General features: G+C 40.5%; 1 protein-coding gene across 5 annotated transcripts in view; it reads left to right on the top strand.

The window, feature by feature from the left end:
* FXR1 (FMR1 autosomal homolog 1) overlaps positions 1-20,612 on the top strand; it is a 331,323-nt gene that overhangs the window by 106,487 nt on the left and 204,224 nt on the right. For 4 of the 5 annotated variants that reach the window (XM_085635376.1, XM_085635377.1, XM_085635381.1 and 1 more), the window contains exons 2-5: positions 14,049-14,101; positions 14,183-14,276; positions 15,748-15,819; positions 19,004-19,152. In XM_085635376.1, coding sequence (XP_085491502.1) covers positions 14,049-14,101; positions 14,183-14,276; positions 15,748-15,819; positions 19,004-19,152 — 368 coding nt within the window. Of the gene's footprint in view, positions 1-3,252; positions 3,292-14,048; positions 14,102-14,182; positions 14,277-15,747; positions 15,820-19,003; positions 19,153-20,612 lie in introns of those variants that run through there. The other variant, XM_085635378.1, reaches the window with a different exon arrangement.

Genomic DNA, 20,612 nt, shown 5'->3' with positions numbered 1-20,612 from the left:
TAGCGGATTGATTGATGCTGTACATTTGCAGGCTTGCCATTAGTCCTCTACAGGGAAGGAAGTGGAGCAGCTCACTTCAGAGACTGCTCAAGCATAGTGGTTGCTGTGTACCTTCCTAATTTTTGGCCTGAGCAGATGTATGAAATTTAGCAATGCACCATTGATAAAACTAGGCATCCATACAACCTGACCCCTGGCCTTGTTCAAGTCCATGTGGCGGCCTCTTTGTTGGAAGAGACGTGCATGGTGCCTATATAGGCGCGACCTCATCACTCTGACTCACTTTTATTCTTTCTGCTCCAGTCAGTACAGAGCCGAAGAGCGCTACCCCCAGTCATTGTTTGACTGAGATTTTTCAACTTTTTGTTGAGGTTTCTTGAGACTTGTCTCCTGGTGTGGCTGGGATGCCTGCTAGAAAGGCTGGCTTTAAGCCCTGTGGCATAGTAATGACAAAAACTCCTAGGCAATGTCAATAAAGTAAACAAATTACACAATATCTATGACAATAAGAAGACCAAGGAAGACGGAAAAAATATGTTAAAAGTTGTTACTATTTTAATAATTTCTTCTCTTATTATTTAAACAAATGATATTTATACAAAACATTTAAAAAATGAAACACAATAGTTAACACATTACATTTAATCACTATGTATAAATAAAAGGTTAAAAAGTGGCAATATCTTTATTAACTCGACGCGCGTTTCGGCGTATACAACACCTTCTTCAGGAAAGCCACACAATTATAGATCCTGTTTCAATGTGATGAGTTCCTAGTGATTAAAACCTGCAACTCCATAGTTGGTAGATGTCTTTAATTCTAATAAATGGCTGATTAAAATGTAATGCACCGGATGTGCAACAATGTCTTATTAATTTTAAAATCAACGGTTTCACGAAAAGGTCTGATGTCTGGTTGTCGAACAAGCTTTGAATGGGTATATTGGAAAAGCGGCCTGGTCCTACTAAATGTTAAAATCAGTAAAATGATATTCTGGAAAGCCTCTTGCAGTAGAAGAAATTCAACGAAGTAACTGGAACAAGCACTGGATATGTGATAGTGTTCCAAATATGTAGCTCAATAAGCATACACAGTAAAGGACTTATCTGATAAAAGGAGGCTTCAGGTAGGACCAGGCGAAGGACTTTGCCTGTTTGGTCCTACAGGACTTTGTGGTGTGAAATTGTTACGCAGACCCACGTCCAAGGGAGGTATTGCTTGGGTATTTATTCTGAGTTAAGGAATCCGCAGCTAGAAGTTTCTATCAGATGAACAAGCTACTTACATTCTGTAGTGTCTTATCTGGTAGAGACTCTATCTAGCTGCAGATTCTTTACTGACCCACCCATCTTCCCCGCTCTGCAAACAAATTTCTAGTGACAGTTCTTTTCCCCTTTTAGGGTCTTAGTATTACACACCAATGGTCAGTGTTTTTCTTGGCTCCACGCTCCTGGCGTGGAAAGTTGCAAAAATAAACTGACGCCAGCACACTGAGATGGCAGCTATATAGGCACCACGCACTACTGGCACGCAGGAGTACTGCTCACGGAGCATTTTCAGATCCAGTCTGATGCCTAGGAAAAATTCTAATGTAAGGACTCTGAAGCAATATAGTCTCTACCAGATAAGGCATTACCGAAGGTAAGTAACTTGTTCATTAGTGAACTTGCTTGATAACTTTTCTGATTGTCCTAAGCATCTTTTTTTGTAAATTAGAAGAATACCAGAGTTGGACCAAAATTCAGAAAGTCTTGCGCTGCAGATCTTACCAAGCACATAGCTAATAAGGGGCACCCAAAGACTAATATTTTTGTAAAGATTCATTGGGACGTTAGCTAGACCTGGAGCTTTATCCTTTGAGCAGCTAATAATTGTAAATCTTTGTGACAACCAAGGGGCGTCAGTGAAGCCAACATGTTAGAAAAAATCTAAACCATTGGATAAGCAAAATAAATATTGGAAAAATGGGTTACCTGAACATCTGTCTGTATAACAACTTCTTTAACAAACTCTATTATGGCATTAAAACAGTGAGATGAATTGTTTTCCAAAAGACAGAATTATCTTTCAGAGCACACACTTTTGCTAGATCTTCCCTTGCTTCCTCCCGAAAACTAATCATTCTGACCTCTAGAGGAGTTTTGTGGCCTAGTTGGTAAAACCCAACCTCCAAATTATTGTAAGGTTTTTGTTCTCTAAAGCAACAAAAAGATTGCAATGAGTTGGTACAGGTTTTGTCAATGTATATCTGTGTCATGGCCAATGACCTATTTGAAGCCACAGTGAGAGCTCACCTCAGATAGAAACTCATTTGGGGAAAAGCGGCCAGGATGATAACTGAATCGTTCTGTTGTAAAGACAAAGATACATCTCTTGTGACCTGTGGGTAACCAAATCTACTATCAATACATCGGGATTAATACTACACCTTTTAACTCTAAGGCTTTTATGTTTGTTGATCTGTACTCTAGGATACATGGAATAGCTACTTGGCTTAGCATGAGAATGAGTACTAAAGAATTATGATCACTAAAGGTATTTATAATAGAATGTGATACTTATAACTTGCCCCCTTTAAAACATTGATCTAAAAATAAAATCAATTCTATTGGGCAGCTCACTACGTTTAAAGCTGGAGATATTATGTGAGCAATGGCTTGAGACTGAAGCTCCCAACTTCAAGGTGGAGATATTTCGAAGGCATAGCCCGAGATCTCAAAAGAATTAGTCAGATTGAGACAGTATATATAAGCATTCAATATGTCACCCTGATGAATAAGCTTAAAATGTAAAGGGACTTCAGTATCCGACAAAGCTTGTTCAATTAAGCAAGGCGTTACATAAATGGTGTTAAAGTCCTCAGTCAAAATAGCAAAACACGGTTAAAGAATTCTCCTTAAATAAAACAAAACAAAAATTGCAACATGGTTTCGGTTATTGCAATCACATTTATCATTATAAAAGTTTATCAGTAATACTTTCTCTTAAGTTTTTCATCAAGCATAATAGCCTGGACATTGAGAAGGTTAGACAGGGCAGAATGTTGGCCTTAAAATTAGGAGATCTGGCCCAAAGATATATGAAAACCACCTTTAGCTCTACCAGAGGAGGGAGGGGCTTGCACGTATATCTTATGAGCAGTAACAGTTGAGAAAATATTTGGATCGATCCCATGTTTCCTGCAGTAAAAACATATTGAATTGATTTATAAATGAAAGCCATTCTAAATATTCTATTTTATTGTTCAACCCAGCAATATTCCTTGAACCGTGCTGAAAGTTACCAGAATGGTGAGTAACCTTAGTATCAAGAGTTGCATGCAGTAGTTTCTATCAGATTCAGGCTATCTGCTGGAAATCAGTCATTTTATCTAGAGCTTCGAAGGTTGCAAATATGTTACTATTGACAATAGAATGTGATGAAAAAAATAGAAGGAATAGCAGATCTGTTATGGGCATGCTTTACCTTTGCAGAGTTTTAAAATAAAGGATATCTACAGAAAAAACCCGATGGCAACAGTTTGGTCCCGGTACCAAAATAGTTGATGGTGGATAACTGAGAAAAAACAAAATCAACAACAGATGTTTTTCTAAAAGTGACCCCTATGCATCTCCACAACCATTTCTTCATGTCATTACTCCTCCAAATCCCCAGTTTCACCAAAATGGATATCACTGTAAAGTTTACAACCAATGCCTAATTGCTGCTTTTGTTTTTAGATCTTGTCTAGGATGCGCTTGCGCTGTCTCTTCGAGACCTGTTGTATTCATAATATGTGCTTTAAGCTTTGCCCATTTTCCCACCCATCTATTTGATTGGCTCCTTTTACTGTCTTTTTTAAATGTTTTTCTTTTCGTTGGTTAATTTTTTTAGTAGTCCCTCCTTCGTACCTCTTTTTCTCCTGTAGTAACTACCCAGAACGATTTCCCCGGTTACATGTGTTGTTACTTAGTATGTGTTAGTTACAGTTTGTGAGCACTATTTTGTTAACCGCTTTCTCCTAGCTGCTGTAGAAAGACGTTTCCTACCCTCCCCGCTCCACGGCCGGCGTCTACATAGTATCTTATATTTTTATTTTTTTTAGTGCAGCACGCTTTGCTTTAGCTTTAATAATGGCGACCGCACCAAAATCTTTATTTTCTCTCAATATTATGGGTTATTTAAACGAACACTGCACTTCAGCTTTAACATTGGTGGCCATCCACCTTTCTTTTCTTACGCGCGGCTTGCCAAAATCTTTAAAAAAAAATATTTATTAGAGGTTTTTTAAAGCAGCGGCATGTCGTGCTTGCCACGCTTGATCTTGAACAATGGCGGCCGCCGCACCTTTTTTTTCTTTAGTGCGGCGGTCCTCCCAGGGTGTTGGAGGTTGCTGGGTCTGCAGGACGGGTCTTCTTTTTGTAGCGGAGGCGAAAGGCAGCAGACAGTCAGGCAGGGTTGGCCCAGAGTCAGTCACTGTTCCTTCTTCTCTGGTGCCCATGTACTCTTTATGGCTTCCCTGGCACTTACAATATTAAAGAATAGACTTGAATATTTTAGGGGCATAACTGCTCATGCAGATATGCCCACACCGGAGTTATAGTGCACCTTGTTTTAGGGCTTGTAAGGCCTTCTGGTGGGGTGACTTAGCTATACCGTGGGCAGTGCTGCTGGACATGGCACACAGGCAATGTGCCATGTCTACTTTGTCGTTTTTCACTGCACCAAAGAATGCAAGCTGCAGTGGCATTGTCTTGGTGAGTGGTCCCCAGGAGACCCTATTCAGTCCCCATGCCCTAGGTACCATTTACTAGGGACTTACAGGGAAGCTAAAGTTGCAACTGGTGGTACAGTTTTAGAGAAGGAGCACTGGCACAGGGAACCTGGTTGACAGTGATCCTGTGCACCTACAGTCGAAACCACATCATTTTCCAGACAAAAAGTGGGGGGCTAACCGTGTCCAAAGAGGCACTTTCTCACAGTAGTAGACATAATTGTATAGGTCCGGTGTTATTTAATCAAATGTCATTCAACAGATATTGCTCTGTTTTCTATATGATCCGACCGGATCACATTAGGGAAATATTAAAACTTAATGAAGATTGAAAAAAATGTTTGCTATTGTGAGTTAGAGATCACAGTACCTTTTTGGTGCCTGACGTACTTTGTAAAACAGTGTTGCACATGCATGGGTGATAGAATTCATGATGTAAATGTTCAGGTAACGGTTACACACTGAGGAATAAAGACGTGTAATACCAAGCTCCATTTGTGGTATGAGCCTCTGCATGTACCTGGGCTGGGGAGGACGTTTCAGCTGGTGACGAGAAAGAAGATTATGCAAACCCTGCATCCTGAAGAACAGAGAGTGCTCTCCTAGAGAGTTTGCTCTGGTCCAGCAACTGCTTGTGCATGCCACGTGTGCTTCAGTCAGAGTGAAAATCGACAGTTGGTGCATGTGGAGTCAAAGCATCGCTCCAGCCAATGCCAGGCCTGTGAAGAAAGTGAAGGCCTTTCAGAAAGTTTGTTTGCCTTCAGCTAGAAATTTGCTGGTAAAGTTGAGACCAGAGATACTGTGCCATAGCCTAACACAGTTCCATCATTCATGCAATACGACAACCAGGTACTGCGTAGCGCTAAAGCCAGTGATAGCCGAGTGCAAGAAAGTGCTAAAAGCAAAAACATTTTACAGCAAAGAAACGCTAAAGGCAGTAGAAACCAGATGCAATGCAAAGAGAGGAGAAGTGTGAAGAACCTGTGCAAGAAACAAAGCTGCTCGGCTCCCGACAGTAGGAAGTTCCACGGGTTATGATTCTGCTGCATTCCTAAAACCACCACCTTCCTTTTGATACTGCCAAAAAGCAAAATATTGGTGACAGATGGACTGCCTGTATGGAATCCTTGGACAAATTAATTGATGCACTGGAAGAAGCAAATGACAAAAAGATCATTAAATATCTAAAGAATTTGGCGAGTGAAGGAGTAAAAAAGTGATAAAGTACCACACCATGGTGAAATGACCAAGTTCAATCCAGTGCCAGATGTCGACTATGAAATGTACATTTTCAACCAAGAAAGGCAGAGAGCTGGTGAAACAATGGATAAGTTTGTAGAAAGACTTAATTTGCTCATCAAGCTTTTTAAGTTCAATGAGTTAAATGATGAAGTGGCCATGCATTTCAGAGTAATAGATGGTTGTCTCGAATTTCCTTCAGACGACAAATGCTGAAAGACACTCCGCTTAAAGCAAGCACTCACGGGACCAGATTGGAAGAAAGAGCTGACAGACAAGCAGCTAACATGGAGGCCGTAACTGCTCAAAATGAATCTGCTCTGAGTGTGTAAAGTAAGTCGAAACACAAGATAGAAGGCCATAAAATAATGTCTCTAAAGAAAAAGAAGTTGTGTTTTCGATGAGGTTTTTCTTTCCATATGAAGGTTAATGGCCCGCCATTGCGCCTGCAAAGGATGCAGAAAAGAGAACTGTTTTGTAACGGTTTGCACAGGGAGGGAAGGTCAAGTCCACACATCGAAAAAACACGATGGATGCCAGAAAGTTCTAGAGATGTTTCAACCACTCCCACAAGGCAAAGCGGCAACATCAATTGAAGCAAGTAGAAATTCAACAACGTTGATTGCCTTCAAATTCCATGTCTAAAGCTTTGTCATTGTCAAGCGTCACTGAGGAAGATGGGTGTGCGATGTCAGTGTTGACCGCTGGATGACGTGAGCATGTAGGATAAGCTTCTTGCTAGGAAGAATGCCGGTCGAAGCTTTATCTACAAGTGAAAGTGCGAAATTCATTTGGGCACTGTGCCACAATCACACTGAAAGTGAATGGGTGCTCCATACCTTTTATCATAGACGGTGATGTGTCGATAAACATTATGCCAACGGAAAAGTACAATGAACTCTCCCCAGTGCCCCGTTTAACCCCATACCAAAGTGTATACCTAGGCTGCTATGACGCCACTGCAAAGTCAAGGTTCATTCATAGCAACTGTGAAGCATGAAACATGAAAGTACAAGCACCAATTCATGTCCTGCAAGGCACTTCATCGAATGTGTGTTTACTCCGTTTCAGTAATCCTGCGGAGATGAGGCTGATTTCTGTGAACCACAATCTCAATGCCTATCATGAGTGAATCAGTTTCCCTCCTTGTTTCATGGTCTGGGAATATATAAGACCATGAAAGGGCAACTTCAGATAAATGACGTCTGTCCTGTTGCTCATTGACCTCGTCAAATTGCATTTCATTTACAAGAGGCTGTTGACAAAGAACTTGAGACACTATTAACGTACAGCATCATTTAGAGATCCATTGGTCTAACACCATGGGTATCACCCATAGTGGTAGTGCTGAAGAAGAATAGTCGCAGAGCCGTGCGTTTCTGCGTTTATCTACATCAAGCTAACAAGGTGATTGAAAGAGACCAACATCCAGGTCCGCATATCGTTGACCTGATTATGCAGCTGAATGGAGCAAAAGTCTTTTCCCACCCTGATTTGAACAAAGGGTATCACCAACTCAAACTGGAAGAAAATTGCAGGTACATTACTACCCTTCGACTCATGTTGGTTTATTTAGCTATAAAAGGCTATGTTTTGGATTGTCATCCACTGCAGAACTCTTTCAGGATGTCATTTATTTCATAATACAGCCAGTCACACTTGTTTTCAATTATACTGATGACATGCTGGTTTATGGGGCCCACACAAAAAGATCACAATAAAGCTCTTACACAAGTTTGTTGTGTACTTTCTGATGCAGGTATAACTTTAAATGTGGCAAATGTGAGTTTCATAAAACCATACTCAAGTTATTTGGTCATAGCTTTTCTGATGAGGGAATGCAAATTAAGTACACGCCTTGTCATCCACTCCACCCCCACAAGGTGAAACTATGCTGCGATCCTTCCTTGGTAGGACCAGTTACTGTTCAATGTATATACATGATTTTGCCACTGAGTGCCCCAGTGCCAACTCCAGATGTCAAAAGTGAGACATCCACCTGAGAATCCGTAGAGCCCAACGACTGTACTAGGTTCCCCGTCATCAGTGCCGGTCATGGACACTTCTCTGGTACTTCCTATGCCTCACATGACTAGATCTGGGCAATTGATTCGAGCACCAAAACGACTTATTGAAGAGTTGTGTTGAATAAATGTATTATTTGTACTTTTCATTTAACAAAAGAGGAGCTGTAGTGTCTTGTAAGTTAGAGATTACGGGACCCTTTTGGTTCCTGAAGGACTTCGTAGAACAGTAACGTATGTGCATGCGTGAGTGATAGAATTCATGATGTTGAATGTTCAGTTAACGGTTACACGCTGGGAATAAAAATGTGTAATTCCATACTCCGTGTGTGCGTTATCCTTTGCATGTACATGGGCTGAGGAGAAGTCTACAGTTGTCTCCTATTCTGTGTGCTTGCATTATTTGTTGGCTGGGGAGAGAGGAGTCGTACCTGATATTGCGATTACATGTAATTATCCTAAGTGAACGACGGATAACCTAGCTTAGGTGACACGCCAACCGTTCATTACTAAATCATAACTAGGAGGGTAAAGGGAAATCCCTAAGCTCTGTGGGGGGTGGGATGGGGGGGTGTGTTTTAAAAAATATATATTATATGGGGTGGCAGGTAAAGAAATAGTATCTATGTGGGTTATGGTGGATAACAGGTGGGGCACATATCTGGCTATGGAGTGCTATGGAAGATTCAGGCAGGACTTTGCTTTTTGCTGTGTCTGGGTTGTTTGGTTGTTACAAGCAAGATCACACTATGCAATTTAACTAGTTTTGCACACATCGGCGTTCATGGACAATGGACACAAATCCGGACTTTAACAATACAAAAAATATTTTTAGATGTTCTACTAGCTGCATAGAAAGATATTTACTCTTCACACGAAAAGTGATTTTCCCCGTGGTAATTGCACAAGTTCCAGTTTCTGCATCACCGAAGAGAGGATATAGAATACTCTTTGGAGAATAAGGTCATGTATGTTTTATATTTTTACCCCATATTTCGGTTTGTGAGCACCTTCTCGGAGAAAATGGCATATTACGTTGTACCACTAGTTAAAAAGGAATTGCTGGAATTGGAATACGTATGTCAACACACAATATTCTAATGTGCAGCTGAAATGCCAGGGTGAGGGGGCCAGATGGATATAAACCATTAACGTATCGCCAATTGAGAAATTTTTGGAAGTACAAGCGGTGGAAGAGGGGTCCTCCGTTACCAATGGATACATTACCTCTTATGTTTCGCTCCCCTTTTAGAGGCCAGCTACCCAAAGGACTTGTAGACACTAACCTCGCTCTTTCGGCTTTTCCACACTAATAGCGTCGGACTCCAGACCATTCCTTAGAGACATTCCTATCCGTTGCACAGTATTAAAATGTGTGCCTTTTTTCGGGGTTCCATTATCAGGAACAGTCTGTCCAGAGTTGAAAGCTGCAGCAAATGCTTGGTTCTGTCCGAAACCAATTCAGGGCCATTTAGTGTGGAATTTAGCACTTCATAACAAGCGAATTGCTGCTCTTGACTTGGCATAACTATAGTCTTGCTGCTCTAGGGAACGAAAGTTGGCGACCAAGGCATGTTTGCACACTAACTGCAAATCGTCCACTGAGAGGGGGGCATGCAGGCTCACTCCCTGTGATAGGTCTCCCATTTTTCAAGTCAGGAGAACCAGAACTCGGAAATCACAAAAATAAACTTGTAGACGTTCCTTTAAGAAAAAGCTTCTTCACGCATTGAGAATGAACCACGTTCTGAAATTGTTTGATAATTTGGTTCGGGTAGAGTGGGGACAGAATAACCTAGTCCTAAGAACTAGTCCCACAATTACATAAAAATGTTCATGCCCTTGATAGTGTATGGACTCCCAGTACTTATCTGGCTCGGGGCTAGTGGTTTGATTTACTGACCATGAGTTTGTTCAGGAATACTTTTTGAAGGGGTCTGATTGGCCCCGAGCATGTGGTACACATCCGCTCATTCTTTAAAAGGCCTGCAGGTAAATTGGTTTCAGCCCTCATGTCTGTCTGTCTATCTCTGAACAGTGTGCGGTTTCATGTATGGCTTTTTTGGAGTCGTGTCTTGTTTGGCGATTTTGACATAATTAAAATACAACGCCACTCAGTCCCGGCACAAAATGTTTTTGTTTCAAGATGTAAGAACTGTGCTATACAGATAATCGCTCTTATTTTTATGTGCACCGATGTACACCAAAATCGGAGATCGTTGTGGCATTTGGAGTGCTTGAGACATCAAGCCTTAAAAGCTTACAGCTATCTCCCCAGGTTTGTTGGTTACAAGCACACTGCAGCCAAGGAGTCTTCGCTGACCTTTCAGCTACGGTTTACAGTTTCACAGCTGCGCTTGGCAAGCGTTGTAGCCTGCTGGAGAGACAATTAACCACGCGGCATTTACTGACCACAGCCCCTGTAAAATGTTTTTGTTTTGGAGATGAGATTAAAACGGGGTCACTTATAGATCCCCAGGCCCATCTGCCTGCCTTATCTGGTAAATTGACTTTAAGACTCACTGACGCCATGTTTCAGACCATTAGGAATTAGAATCCGTGTTAAAGGTGTAATCAAACTACCCAAGAAAAGCATGGAATTGATCAATATGTTAGTGTGCTTCCTGACATAAAACTACTCGCTCCTCATTAGCACTCTACTCCTTAATGGTATCCATCTTACTGGGTGAATCCAGGGAATGCTATTAACCATTTTTGCTAACTATTTTTTTTGTATATTTTTTTTAAAGAAGGTTCAAAAACCTGTTGTGTGTGAAACTTGTGTGTAGCTAAATCACCTTTCCTACGTTTCGTTTTTAAATGTGGACTTCTCTTAAAGGGTCTTTGTGTAAGGGCTCACCAGGTGACAACGTGAGGATTCAGTTTCTGAACTTAAATAACATTTTGTAGCCACACCTACCTTGAGGTATGTTGTCTCCCATTTAAGATCTGATTTGCATACTGTAGCTATACACAAGTTGCAGCCAGCCTAAAGTTTTGGAATGAAGTTCTGCCTATGGTAAATATCCAGCCTTTCTCCAGAAGTCACTTGGTTTATTTCATAGGTCAGGGAGTATTCCATGATCACTTGCTTGCTTCGGAGTCTGAAGGTGGCAAGCATTTACGAGTTTCTACAGTCAGTGTGGCTTCCCACTTACCTGTGCGGTCATACGGGTTCATGCTTGGTGGATGCACACAGGAAATAGGAGAGGGTATGGAGGAAGTGTGACTGAGTGTGAGGAACAAGAACAAAATGAGTTAGGAAAGAGCAGGGAGGAATGGAGGCCGTAAAGAAAGGAGGAAGAGTAAACTTGATGATGAGACCTGGAGGGATAGATAGAAATGATGAATATGAAAAATAATAGGTTTTTGGGGATACATGGTATTAATGGAAGAAAAGAAATGCTCTAGGAGACAGGAGAATGCTGTGGGCAACTACCCTGCTTATTAGATCTTGCCTTAGACCGTACATGCGCTGTTTCTTGCAAGACATTTTGTTTACTTATAGGTAGGGCTCCCGGTTTTATGGTAATTATCTTTTTGACATTTCAGTCTTTATTTATCCATATTTATTTTTTGCTAATTTTATTTGTATTTATCCATATTTATTTTGGGTTTTGTGGAAAATGAAGCTGATATTAGTATATTTCCTCATTTAACCGGTAAATATGCTCTCCTGTTTTAATGCCTACAAGGTTTCAATGCTGTAAACCCCCACAAAAGATAAATGAATGCACTTATTAGAAAATATGCAAATTTTAGAATCAACCGTGCGCATATCTACTGCTATTAAAGCCTCTTTACTAAAAGTCCTTTTTTTTTTTGCCACCTTACCTAGCAACCCACACAGCTATTGGCCTGGCAGTCAGTATTTAGAATTACTCCAAAAGCAACATAATTTCCGTTTTTATCCATATTCAAAAATAAATACAGACTAGAAAATAAATGTTTTCTCTCTGTATTTATCCGTAAAAATCAGTAAAAAACAGATAACTGGGAGGCTTAACTATAGGGGGCTAAGAGTACACCCATTATTACTATTAGTTGGCTTCATCATCGTTCACATTTCCTTGCTTGTCTTTGGTCAGTGCATGCTGTCTTCACTTCCTCTATGTGTTTGTTCCTCTTTGTGTGTGTGTGTGTTCCTTCACTGGAGCATGGCCCAAATACTGCTCATTTGTCCAGTGCAGTGTCCTGCTCGCACTTTCTTCAGAGGTATTTTTTTAATTTTTACCTGCAGCACTCCATAAGAGTGCATGTTTTCAGGATGGCTCCACCCCATCCCAAGTTGTTTCTTGCCCCGTCATCGTTGCTTGCCCCACTCCGCCTGTTTAGTTGCTTGCCCTGTTTCCTCTGGCCCCTGTTCTTGCTTGCCCTGCCCCCCCCCCCCCCACACACACTCGTTGTTGCTTGCCCTACGCATTCCACCCAAACAAATATGCCCTGCCCAGTGCTGGCCACGTTATAGTGCTTCCCCCCCAACTGCTGTACAACATTGCTGAAAAAATACATTGACAAAGCCAGAAGATCTCACATAGATGAGACCAATTACTTTTGCCAGTGGTTGTTAACCATACGATCTGGGTTGTAATTCTTCTCCACATGAACAGAGTTATGTGATAAGAAGCACAACACCATCTCTTTGCTTATCTGTTCTGGAAGCAGTGTTCAATGTGGATTGAACACCAGCATTCAAACTATATTAAATTGTTTTGAGACTTCAGAGGTAAAATGCTAACACACCATGTAGAATTTTTTACGCATGTCTTCCCATTTAAATACCATTCCGGTCTTTGGAAGTGAAATAGGGAGACTATTTTTCTCTTTTCAACATTGTCAGACACACAGAGTAGGTAGACACTAAAATTGGATCTTTCTATAACTGAAGTGCCCAAACTAGCTAATACAAACAAATCCAACATAGTCTGAAGACATGCATACTGCATCAGAACCATTGCCAATATGTTAAAAGCAATCCCTGGTAAATTTCCAATTCTAGTAATGAAAATGGTTTAGGCTTCAGCAGTTCTCATTAGTAGCTTTCTTATTTCCATATGAGCTTGTCTTTTCCTCTATAGCTTATTGGTGTTGTACCATCTCTTGTAGTGCAAAGGGAAGAAACATGGTATTTGTGTAGGCATGGTAACAGTTGTGAATTTTGTTATTGATGCTGTATTTGTGTAGTCTTGATGACTGCATTTGTAGCAGCTTTTTTTTTGTCCTGAGCGCTGTTTTTTTTTTACGCTTGGGAAATTCATTCCACTAACCTGGTATTATACTAAACAATCATTCTGTCAATTATGTTGATCCATTTCATCTACCAATGAGAGAGAACTAATGTTTATGTGGAGGTGTTGGTTTTAAGCTAGCAGTTCTGCTGACTCTGATTAAAGGTTCTTGTTAATTGTGTGCTGCTGTAACTTTATCAATCAAATTCCAGTTTTCTCTTTAATTAGAAACCAAAATATTTTAATGCGTTTATTTGCTTATTCAAATGGCAGGTTACGATTTCCACGAATCAACAACAAATGCATTCGGTTTCTCAAGTTTTATTTTTAGGGTTTCCTTAAAACCAAACCTTTTAAATCAAACCTGAAGACGTACACATGGATACTCCCAATACTGCACTAACCCTTTCTGAATTTCAATAGTGTTTTAATTCATTTAAATGTTGGTTCATTTCTATTCTTTCCATATTAGATTTTACTTTCAGGACTAAACAATGTGCATCCTTTCATTGTCGTATCCTATGCGGTTAGAAGTTTCTAGGTTCTGATGTGTGATCTGGATGGTTGCATGATCTGTTTCCCCATTAGAAATGACCATGTATGTTTGAGCACAAATTCGAAACTTTCATCCAGATCATTCAAATTCTAAAGAAGTTTTTCCCAGTTAAGAAAAATGTGTTTTTTCTCAGACCGTGATTTTCATATCATGTTTAACTGTTAACGCACAGTTAATCGTTTGTGTTGCAAGCTCTTTAATGATGGTCTAAGAGTTCCGACTAAGCAGGCTGTCCTTCATGTTTCAGGGGTTCATCAAAGACGTACATGAGGATTCACTCACAGTAGTTTTTGAAAACAAGTAGGTATAATTTTCTTTCACAGTAGGTTTTGTTTGTAATGATGATGATATTGGTTTCTGATACTACAATTCACTTTACAGCTGGCAACCAGAACGACAGGTTCCATTTAATGAAGTCAGATTACCGCCACCTCCTGATATTAAAAAAGAAATTATTGAAGGAGAGGAAGTAGAGGTGAGTATCAAATATAATTCTAAACCGCAAAATCAAGTTAATTGGACTGACTAGAGTCCTAAAGTAGGCTCAACTGCAGATGTTACCTGAAAAACCACTAGACAACAACCCATAAAAAGACTACCTATCAAAGATCTTTGAACCGGTTAATTTCCATCCACAAAGTTGTACTATTCCCGATAAGCCAGAGAACACCGGTGTTCGCTTCCACTTCACTAATCAGAAGGGTTATTTAACTTAGATAGCCTCATGGTTAATTTTGGGTAGACCCCCGTCACCAAGGAGGACATCTCCGATGTCAATTCCTTAATCATCCAGATTAAGACCACAACAGATCACCACTCTCCCTTACTGTCCTCCATGGTCTTTCAAGCTATGGCCATACTTTGATATTTCTTAGGATAACTTACTTTACTTGTGCTTCCTCAAATGACAAATGGAGTGGCTACTTTTTCTTCACACCCTCCAGACTCTCCAGTTTATTTTGCTCTCTACTCTTTATGTGCCTGTCTCTTCTTCTCCATCCGTCTCTCACCTCACTTGTTTAATTTATTCTTGCTATTTCTAATCTCACTTGTCTCCTCACCCTCTTATCTTTTCTCATGCTACATCTTCCTCGTTATTTTCTCCCTCATCAATTTGTTCCCTTTTTCGCTCCTCTGCCTGTGTGATCTATTTTTCACATATGTGGAAATCTGTTATTGAGGCCCAATCATGAGTTGGCCTTCAAATTCCAGTATGTGCACTAAATCCTGTTACTACACCTGTCTGTTACTGCACCTGTATGAATTCTGAGTTCTATTTTCATTACTGCTCCCTCCAGTAATTGTTCCCTTGGAAATTTAGACCGGTCAAACCTACAGAAAGTTACTGTGGGGTAATACCCAGTGCATGTCTATACATGAAGAATTTGGTGCAGTGAGTACTGCATCAATCATTACACCATTTTACACCATTTTCAAGGTAAAACTTGGAATTGGAGGTATTTCCCATTAAATACCTCACACATCAGTGTCTGTGTTTATTAGAAATGGTAAATCGCTTTTTCCTCTCCACTCAACGCGTGAAAGAGCCTTAGGGTTTTCTCCAGGACCCCAGCTTTCAGGGTATATATAGAAGCAGAACACAGTGCTATAGTCTGCTCCCCACCATTTTCCTCTGGCTAGAGGAGCGGTTTTGGAGGAAGGCACCCAAGGTGGGAGACACAAGACTTCTACACAAACGTTTTCCTCTCCCCCAACCATTCAAAGAGCAGTAGTCCAGTTTTGTAATCCTGCTGTAGGAACTTTGCAATAATATGAACCTTTCCAGGCAGTAATGGCCGCCATCGTGCAATCGTTTGGTAGCACCAGTTTTTCTATTTAGTTCCTTTTACGCATGTAATAGATATGAAAGGTATCTGTATGGTACAGACCGCACACACATTTTGTAAATGTAAGCAAGGCTAATATGCATGTTTTTGTTCATAAAGGTATACTCCAGAGCAAATGACCAGGAGCCATGTGGATGGTGGCTGGCTAAAGTTCGAATGATGAAAGGAGAGGTATGTCATTTTTTAACATGTTTCAAGTTTATTATGATTTATCATTACCTCCATTGAAAAAGAAGTCTACTACAGTAAATCTTTGTAGTAAAATTAATTGGGCTGACCAAGTGCATTTCATGGAAGGTGTTGTAGTCTATACCCTACATTATGACTCTTACTTCAATCTAATCTCCGGGGATTCTTTCAGCGGTTTATGTGCCAGAAATGGCTTAATTGGATCTAATTTGACTGGTGACAACTTGCTGTTTTACCCCAGTCTAAAGTTAACAAGCATTGGCATAGCCAATAGGTCTCGCCTTTGGGACCTTATAAGTGTTTAGCCATGCAACAGTTAATGTTACTGCACCAAGGATATTGTGCTGGATAACTAAACACTTAAACGGTCCCAAAGGCGAGACCTATTGGCTATGCCAATGCTTGTTAGCATTTGAGTGTGATTAGAGAGGTATGGGCGAAACCGTTTAGGGCCGTTCCGTCCAGAATTTGATGGCCTGTGGTGTTGAAAGCACTGCTAGATAACAAGGGTATAAGAAGTCGGGAATGGGCACAAGTGAAGGGTATGACATGAAATTCCAAATGTCAACATCATAAAATGTGTGATTTAAGATATGGATGTCGTTTGAGAACAGATGTTATTTTCTTGAAAGTTAAAAACAACCAATAACTGCATTGTAAATAGAGACACAAGTTTTCCATTTTTACTATAAATGCTTCCCTCTCTTTATTTTAAAAATCACAAAGAAGTAGAGGTTATGGGTCTGATTTGCAAAGGGACTTGCGTGTAGTAAAGGTACAAGTGTGGAGTCTCTTCACTCTGGGCAGCCTCTCTGTCCAGCGCCCTGCAGTGAGTGCAGTGCGGAGATTCTGCCATTAGTGAAGAGACACGTAACTTTATTGCTTATTAGTCCCTTTGTGAATTGAGCCCTAAGCCTTCATTTAAGGGTCTCACCATATGTTCAATCATGTCTGCTAGATCAAACGTTATGCATATAATCAGAAGCCCTAGTATTAAAACATGCCATCTTGTAATGTGCCATACATTGTCATTACCTTTTCTGTTTGCGAAAGGCACCAGTTATCGAAAGTAGTAAAATAAACTTTTACTAAACTCACCTTGGTGAAACTGCAACGATTGCTGCTGTTTATTGAGGAGCATAAGGGCTGGTACCCAGCTGATGCCCCGTGCGCTCATTTAGAAAAGTGTGGGGTGACCAGCAATATCAAAGGCGAGGCAGAACGATCTAAGAGTATGAGCATAGACCAGAACAGAGGATAGGATAGTGGAATGAAGGGTCCCGAACACAGGAGAGGGTTGAGTAGTCTGTTACAGGACAGGCAGTCAGTGCGAAGGGAAACGCAGGGGAAACTGTTGGATGAAAGAGGCAAAGATTTGATGAAGGGAGGACAAAATGGTTAGGGGGGGCACAGGGTGGATTAGCTGCTTTCATAAGAGGAAGCGTTCGTTAGGAGGATGTTGTGTTAAATCGTAATGTAATTGCGCAGTGTTGGGGTGAGTGAGGACTTGAGCACTGTGGACTAATTATAGTGTTAATCTTGGAGCAGATGTAGCAGGGTGAAGTCATGAGCAGGTAAGGATAAACAATAGAATACTGATAATTGAAGATGATGGAGAGAGTAAAGAGCTGAAGGTTTGCACAGAGCGCTTGTGGATGGTGAGGTAATGAGGTCCTGAAAATAGATAGATTTGACACTACCTAGATCATTATGCAGTGTATGAAGGGCTTGCTTATTAACCAAGAAGTTAGCAGTGAATATGTGCTTTCGCCATTTGTGTAATGCTGCCCTCATTTACTGTTATGCGCTCTTATTTCAAGTGTAATTCATGGCTGAGGCCTATCTTTGGTACAAGGTGGATAATGAAGCAGTTGTATGAGCTGTAGTGCAAGACTGAAGTGAGGTCTTTATGAAGATCACGTGGAAAGCAGTGAGAGCAGTGGGGTCCTGTTTTCCACAGCAGATGGGTACACGAGAGAGCGATCTACAAGGAGGCGAACTGATTTGCATGTGAAATGTGTGATGTCAGATGGAGCGATGATGGGTTTAGATTTGGATAAAGTGTTTGAAATTAGCATAAAATTGAGTGGCTTACCTTGCTTGTGGGTGGGATTAAGGGAGGTGTCATTTGAGGAGTGATCAGACAGAAGCGGAGACACTGCCAAAAACATCAGTAAAATATTTTGGCACGTTATGGTCACACCAGTGAAAGCAGAATCGCTTGGTGAAGGCAATAAATACGTGTGTAGCATAATTTCCGCCAGCTGTAACTGAAAGCCATTACTATATAGTTACAGAGACAAATGCGTTTCCAGATGTTTGGAATGGAAGAGGCTTATGGTGCGAGTACTAATGAGAAAACATCTTGTCATCCATAATAAAACACTGACCAAGGAGAGTAAGATCACATATGTATACTTTACTAAGGTAATACCTAAAACAAAACAAATGTTAGATAGGTTTTGAAATAACAGTAAAATCATGAGTCTGAGTCTTAGGACCTGGAAGGCCAGTGCAATCAGGAGTGAAATACGGACAGTATTGGAGCATGCTGGTATAAACTATGTTCAGAATCCTTTGAGACACCTTTAAAAATAAATTTTAATACAAGTAAAAGAGATTGCTCCTTTCCGCTCCTAAAGCGTCTTTTTTTAACGCAGAACAAAATGCTGTATGGTGCTCTGTAAAACACATTAGCGCCACCTGGTGTATTTCATGCAATACGGCCCCTAAATGTTCTGCCAAATGCAATGGATCTCCGTCACATAAACAAAGGCAATAAAAAAAAAGCATTTAAGGGTGCCCGCGAGCGATGCGCGTAATGAGGAAGAGATAGGAAGCCAGATGGCAGCTGAGCGCGTGCCTGCGCGTATAACCTCAAGCTTTAGGCCACAAGCAAAAGCTTGTGGTCTGATTTCTAAAGCCCACTCACTAAATGTCTCACCAGACCAGCGCATGCGCTGGCTCAGAGGAGACCTAAAAATGGAATAGCATAGTGCGTTTCTTTCCACTACCATCACTTTAGAACCACATTCTCACTGTTTGGTTTGCATTTTTGCATGTGGAATTTGGCATAAGAAAGACACCAATTGTTTGCCAGCACTAAGTATTTTGGAAATTCACAGTCGTGTTTACTCAGTAATATTTCCATTTCTTTTATTCTTAGTTCTACGTCATTGAGTATGCTGCTTGTGATGCAACTTACAATGAAATAGTTACGTTTGAACGACTTCGACCTGTCAATCAAAATAAGCCTGTTTCACAGAATTCTTTTTTTAAATGTACGGTGGATGTCCCTGAAGATTTAAGAGAAGCGTAAGTTAAATATTGTATATTCGTAGTTTGACTAATACATATTTTACTAAAGCTACCAACAAAATCTTTGGCAAACACAATAGGCATGATGGATTCGATGGTCTGTTTGTCTTTTGTAAAATCCAGTTCAGTGTGAGAGAACTTTTCAAAATGTACTGCTAGAGAAGCCGGATGGAGAGGGCCATAGATATGCAAGTGGTAGTAATCAAGAAAAAGAGAGCCAATTGGACAAGTTGCTCTGTTGTTGATCCCATGGTTTCCAAGTTTGGACAGCAAATTATTTGTCAAAATTTAAGCGCGATGTTAATGTACTTCACATAGCCTCTACAAATAAAACAAATGCTGCCCTTCTTTTACGCAAAGTCAGTCATCCAATTCAGTATGGTAACCATTAGTTTCAAGAATGTCCAGTCACTTAGAAGTCTTATGTAGTATATTCTTGTTAGGTTTATAATGTCCCCTGTTATCTGGGTCCTAGCTGCTCAGCCAGTGTGAGTGTTCTGTATGGAATGTTGGTGTGATGGACATTTGTGGAATGCTTGGGTGCCTGGTGTGAGTGTTGACAGTTGAAAGATGGGCTGAGCAGCAGGCAGGCTGCTCTTGGTGGGGCTGCTACCATTGATGTTATAGGCTTAAAAAATATTGAATTTCACTTTTGGCTCCTAGACCAGTGGTTCTTAATCTTTTGACTTCTGCGGACAAAAAGCTTTGCACTTTGTTTACTTTGATAGTGAAGGATTCTTTGTTCCAACGGTGGATTCTTGATTTCCCATCCACCTTCCCTCTTAGCTCTCCTACATTTTAACCAAAAACTTGAAGTTTTCACAATGAAACCACCATGTATGTTCTCTCTGTCGTCTTGCCCAGTCTGTGCCAGACAATTTTAATATATATGGGGTACAAGTCGTACTGCTTAGGGCCATGATAATGCAAAAAGCCTTTCCTGGTTTGAGGTTGGCTATTGAAAACTAAAAAAAGAAAATCAGTACTTGCTCTTACTGGAACCAGGTAGTGGTCCATTGTTAGTGTCAATTTGATGATGTTCTTTTTCATATATGTAGATACGTGCCAGCAGATCGATTGTAGCTAGTCATCTGTTTGTAATTTACCACAATGAGTTAGGGATCGGCATTGTACAGGGAAGGATGTGCTTTTGGTTCCATAAGTAATTTTCTCACACTATCTCTGTCCCATTAACCTAGCAAGAGGCTTGGAGGCAAGATGTAATATAAATCAAGACTAAAATTGTGTGGAGTTTGGATGGTCTCTAAAATGTGATGATCTAATTTTTCCCAGTATACACCATCTTGCATTGGAGTGGTCTACAATTCTACTTTGAGATACTCCTCTATTAACTCTTGTGTATTTTATCCATTAATGTACTGCAGGTGAAGCTCTGTGCTTTTCTTGTGTTTGTTTCAGTACTTATGGCAAATTCCGCAATCGGGGAAGTACCACAT

Source organism: Triturus cristatus, chromosome 11 (assembly GCF_964204655.1).
Source record: "Triturus cristatus chromosome 11, aTriCri1.1, whole genome shotgun sequence".
Taxonomy (NCBI): domain Eukaryota; kingdom Metazoa; phylum Chordata; class Amphibia; order Caudata; family Salamandridae; genus Triturus; species Triturus cristatus.
This window is presented reverse-complemented; position numbering and strand designations above follow the sequence as displayed.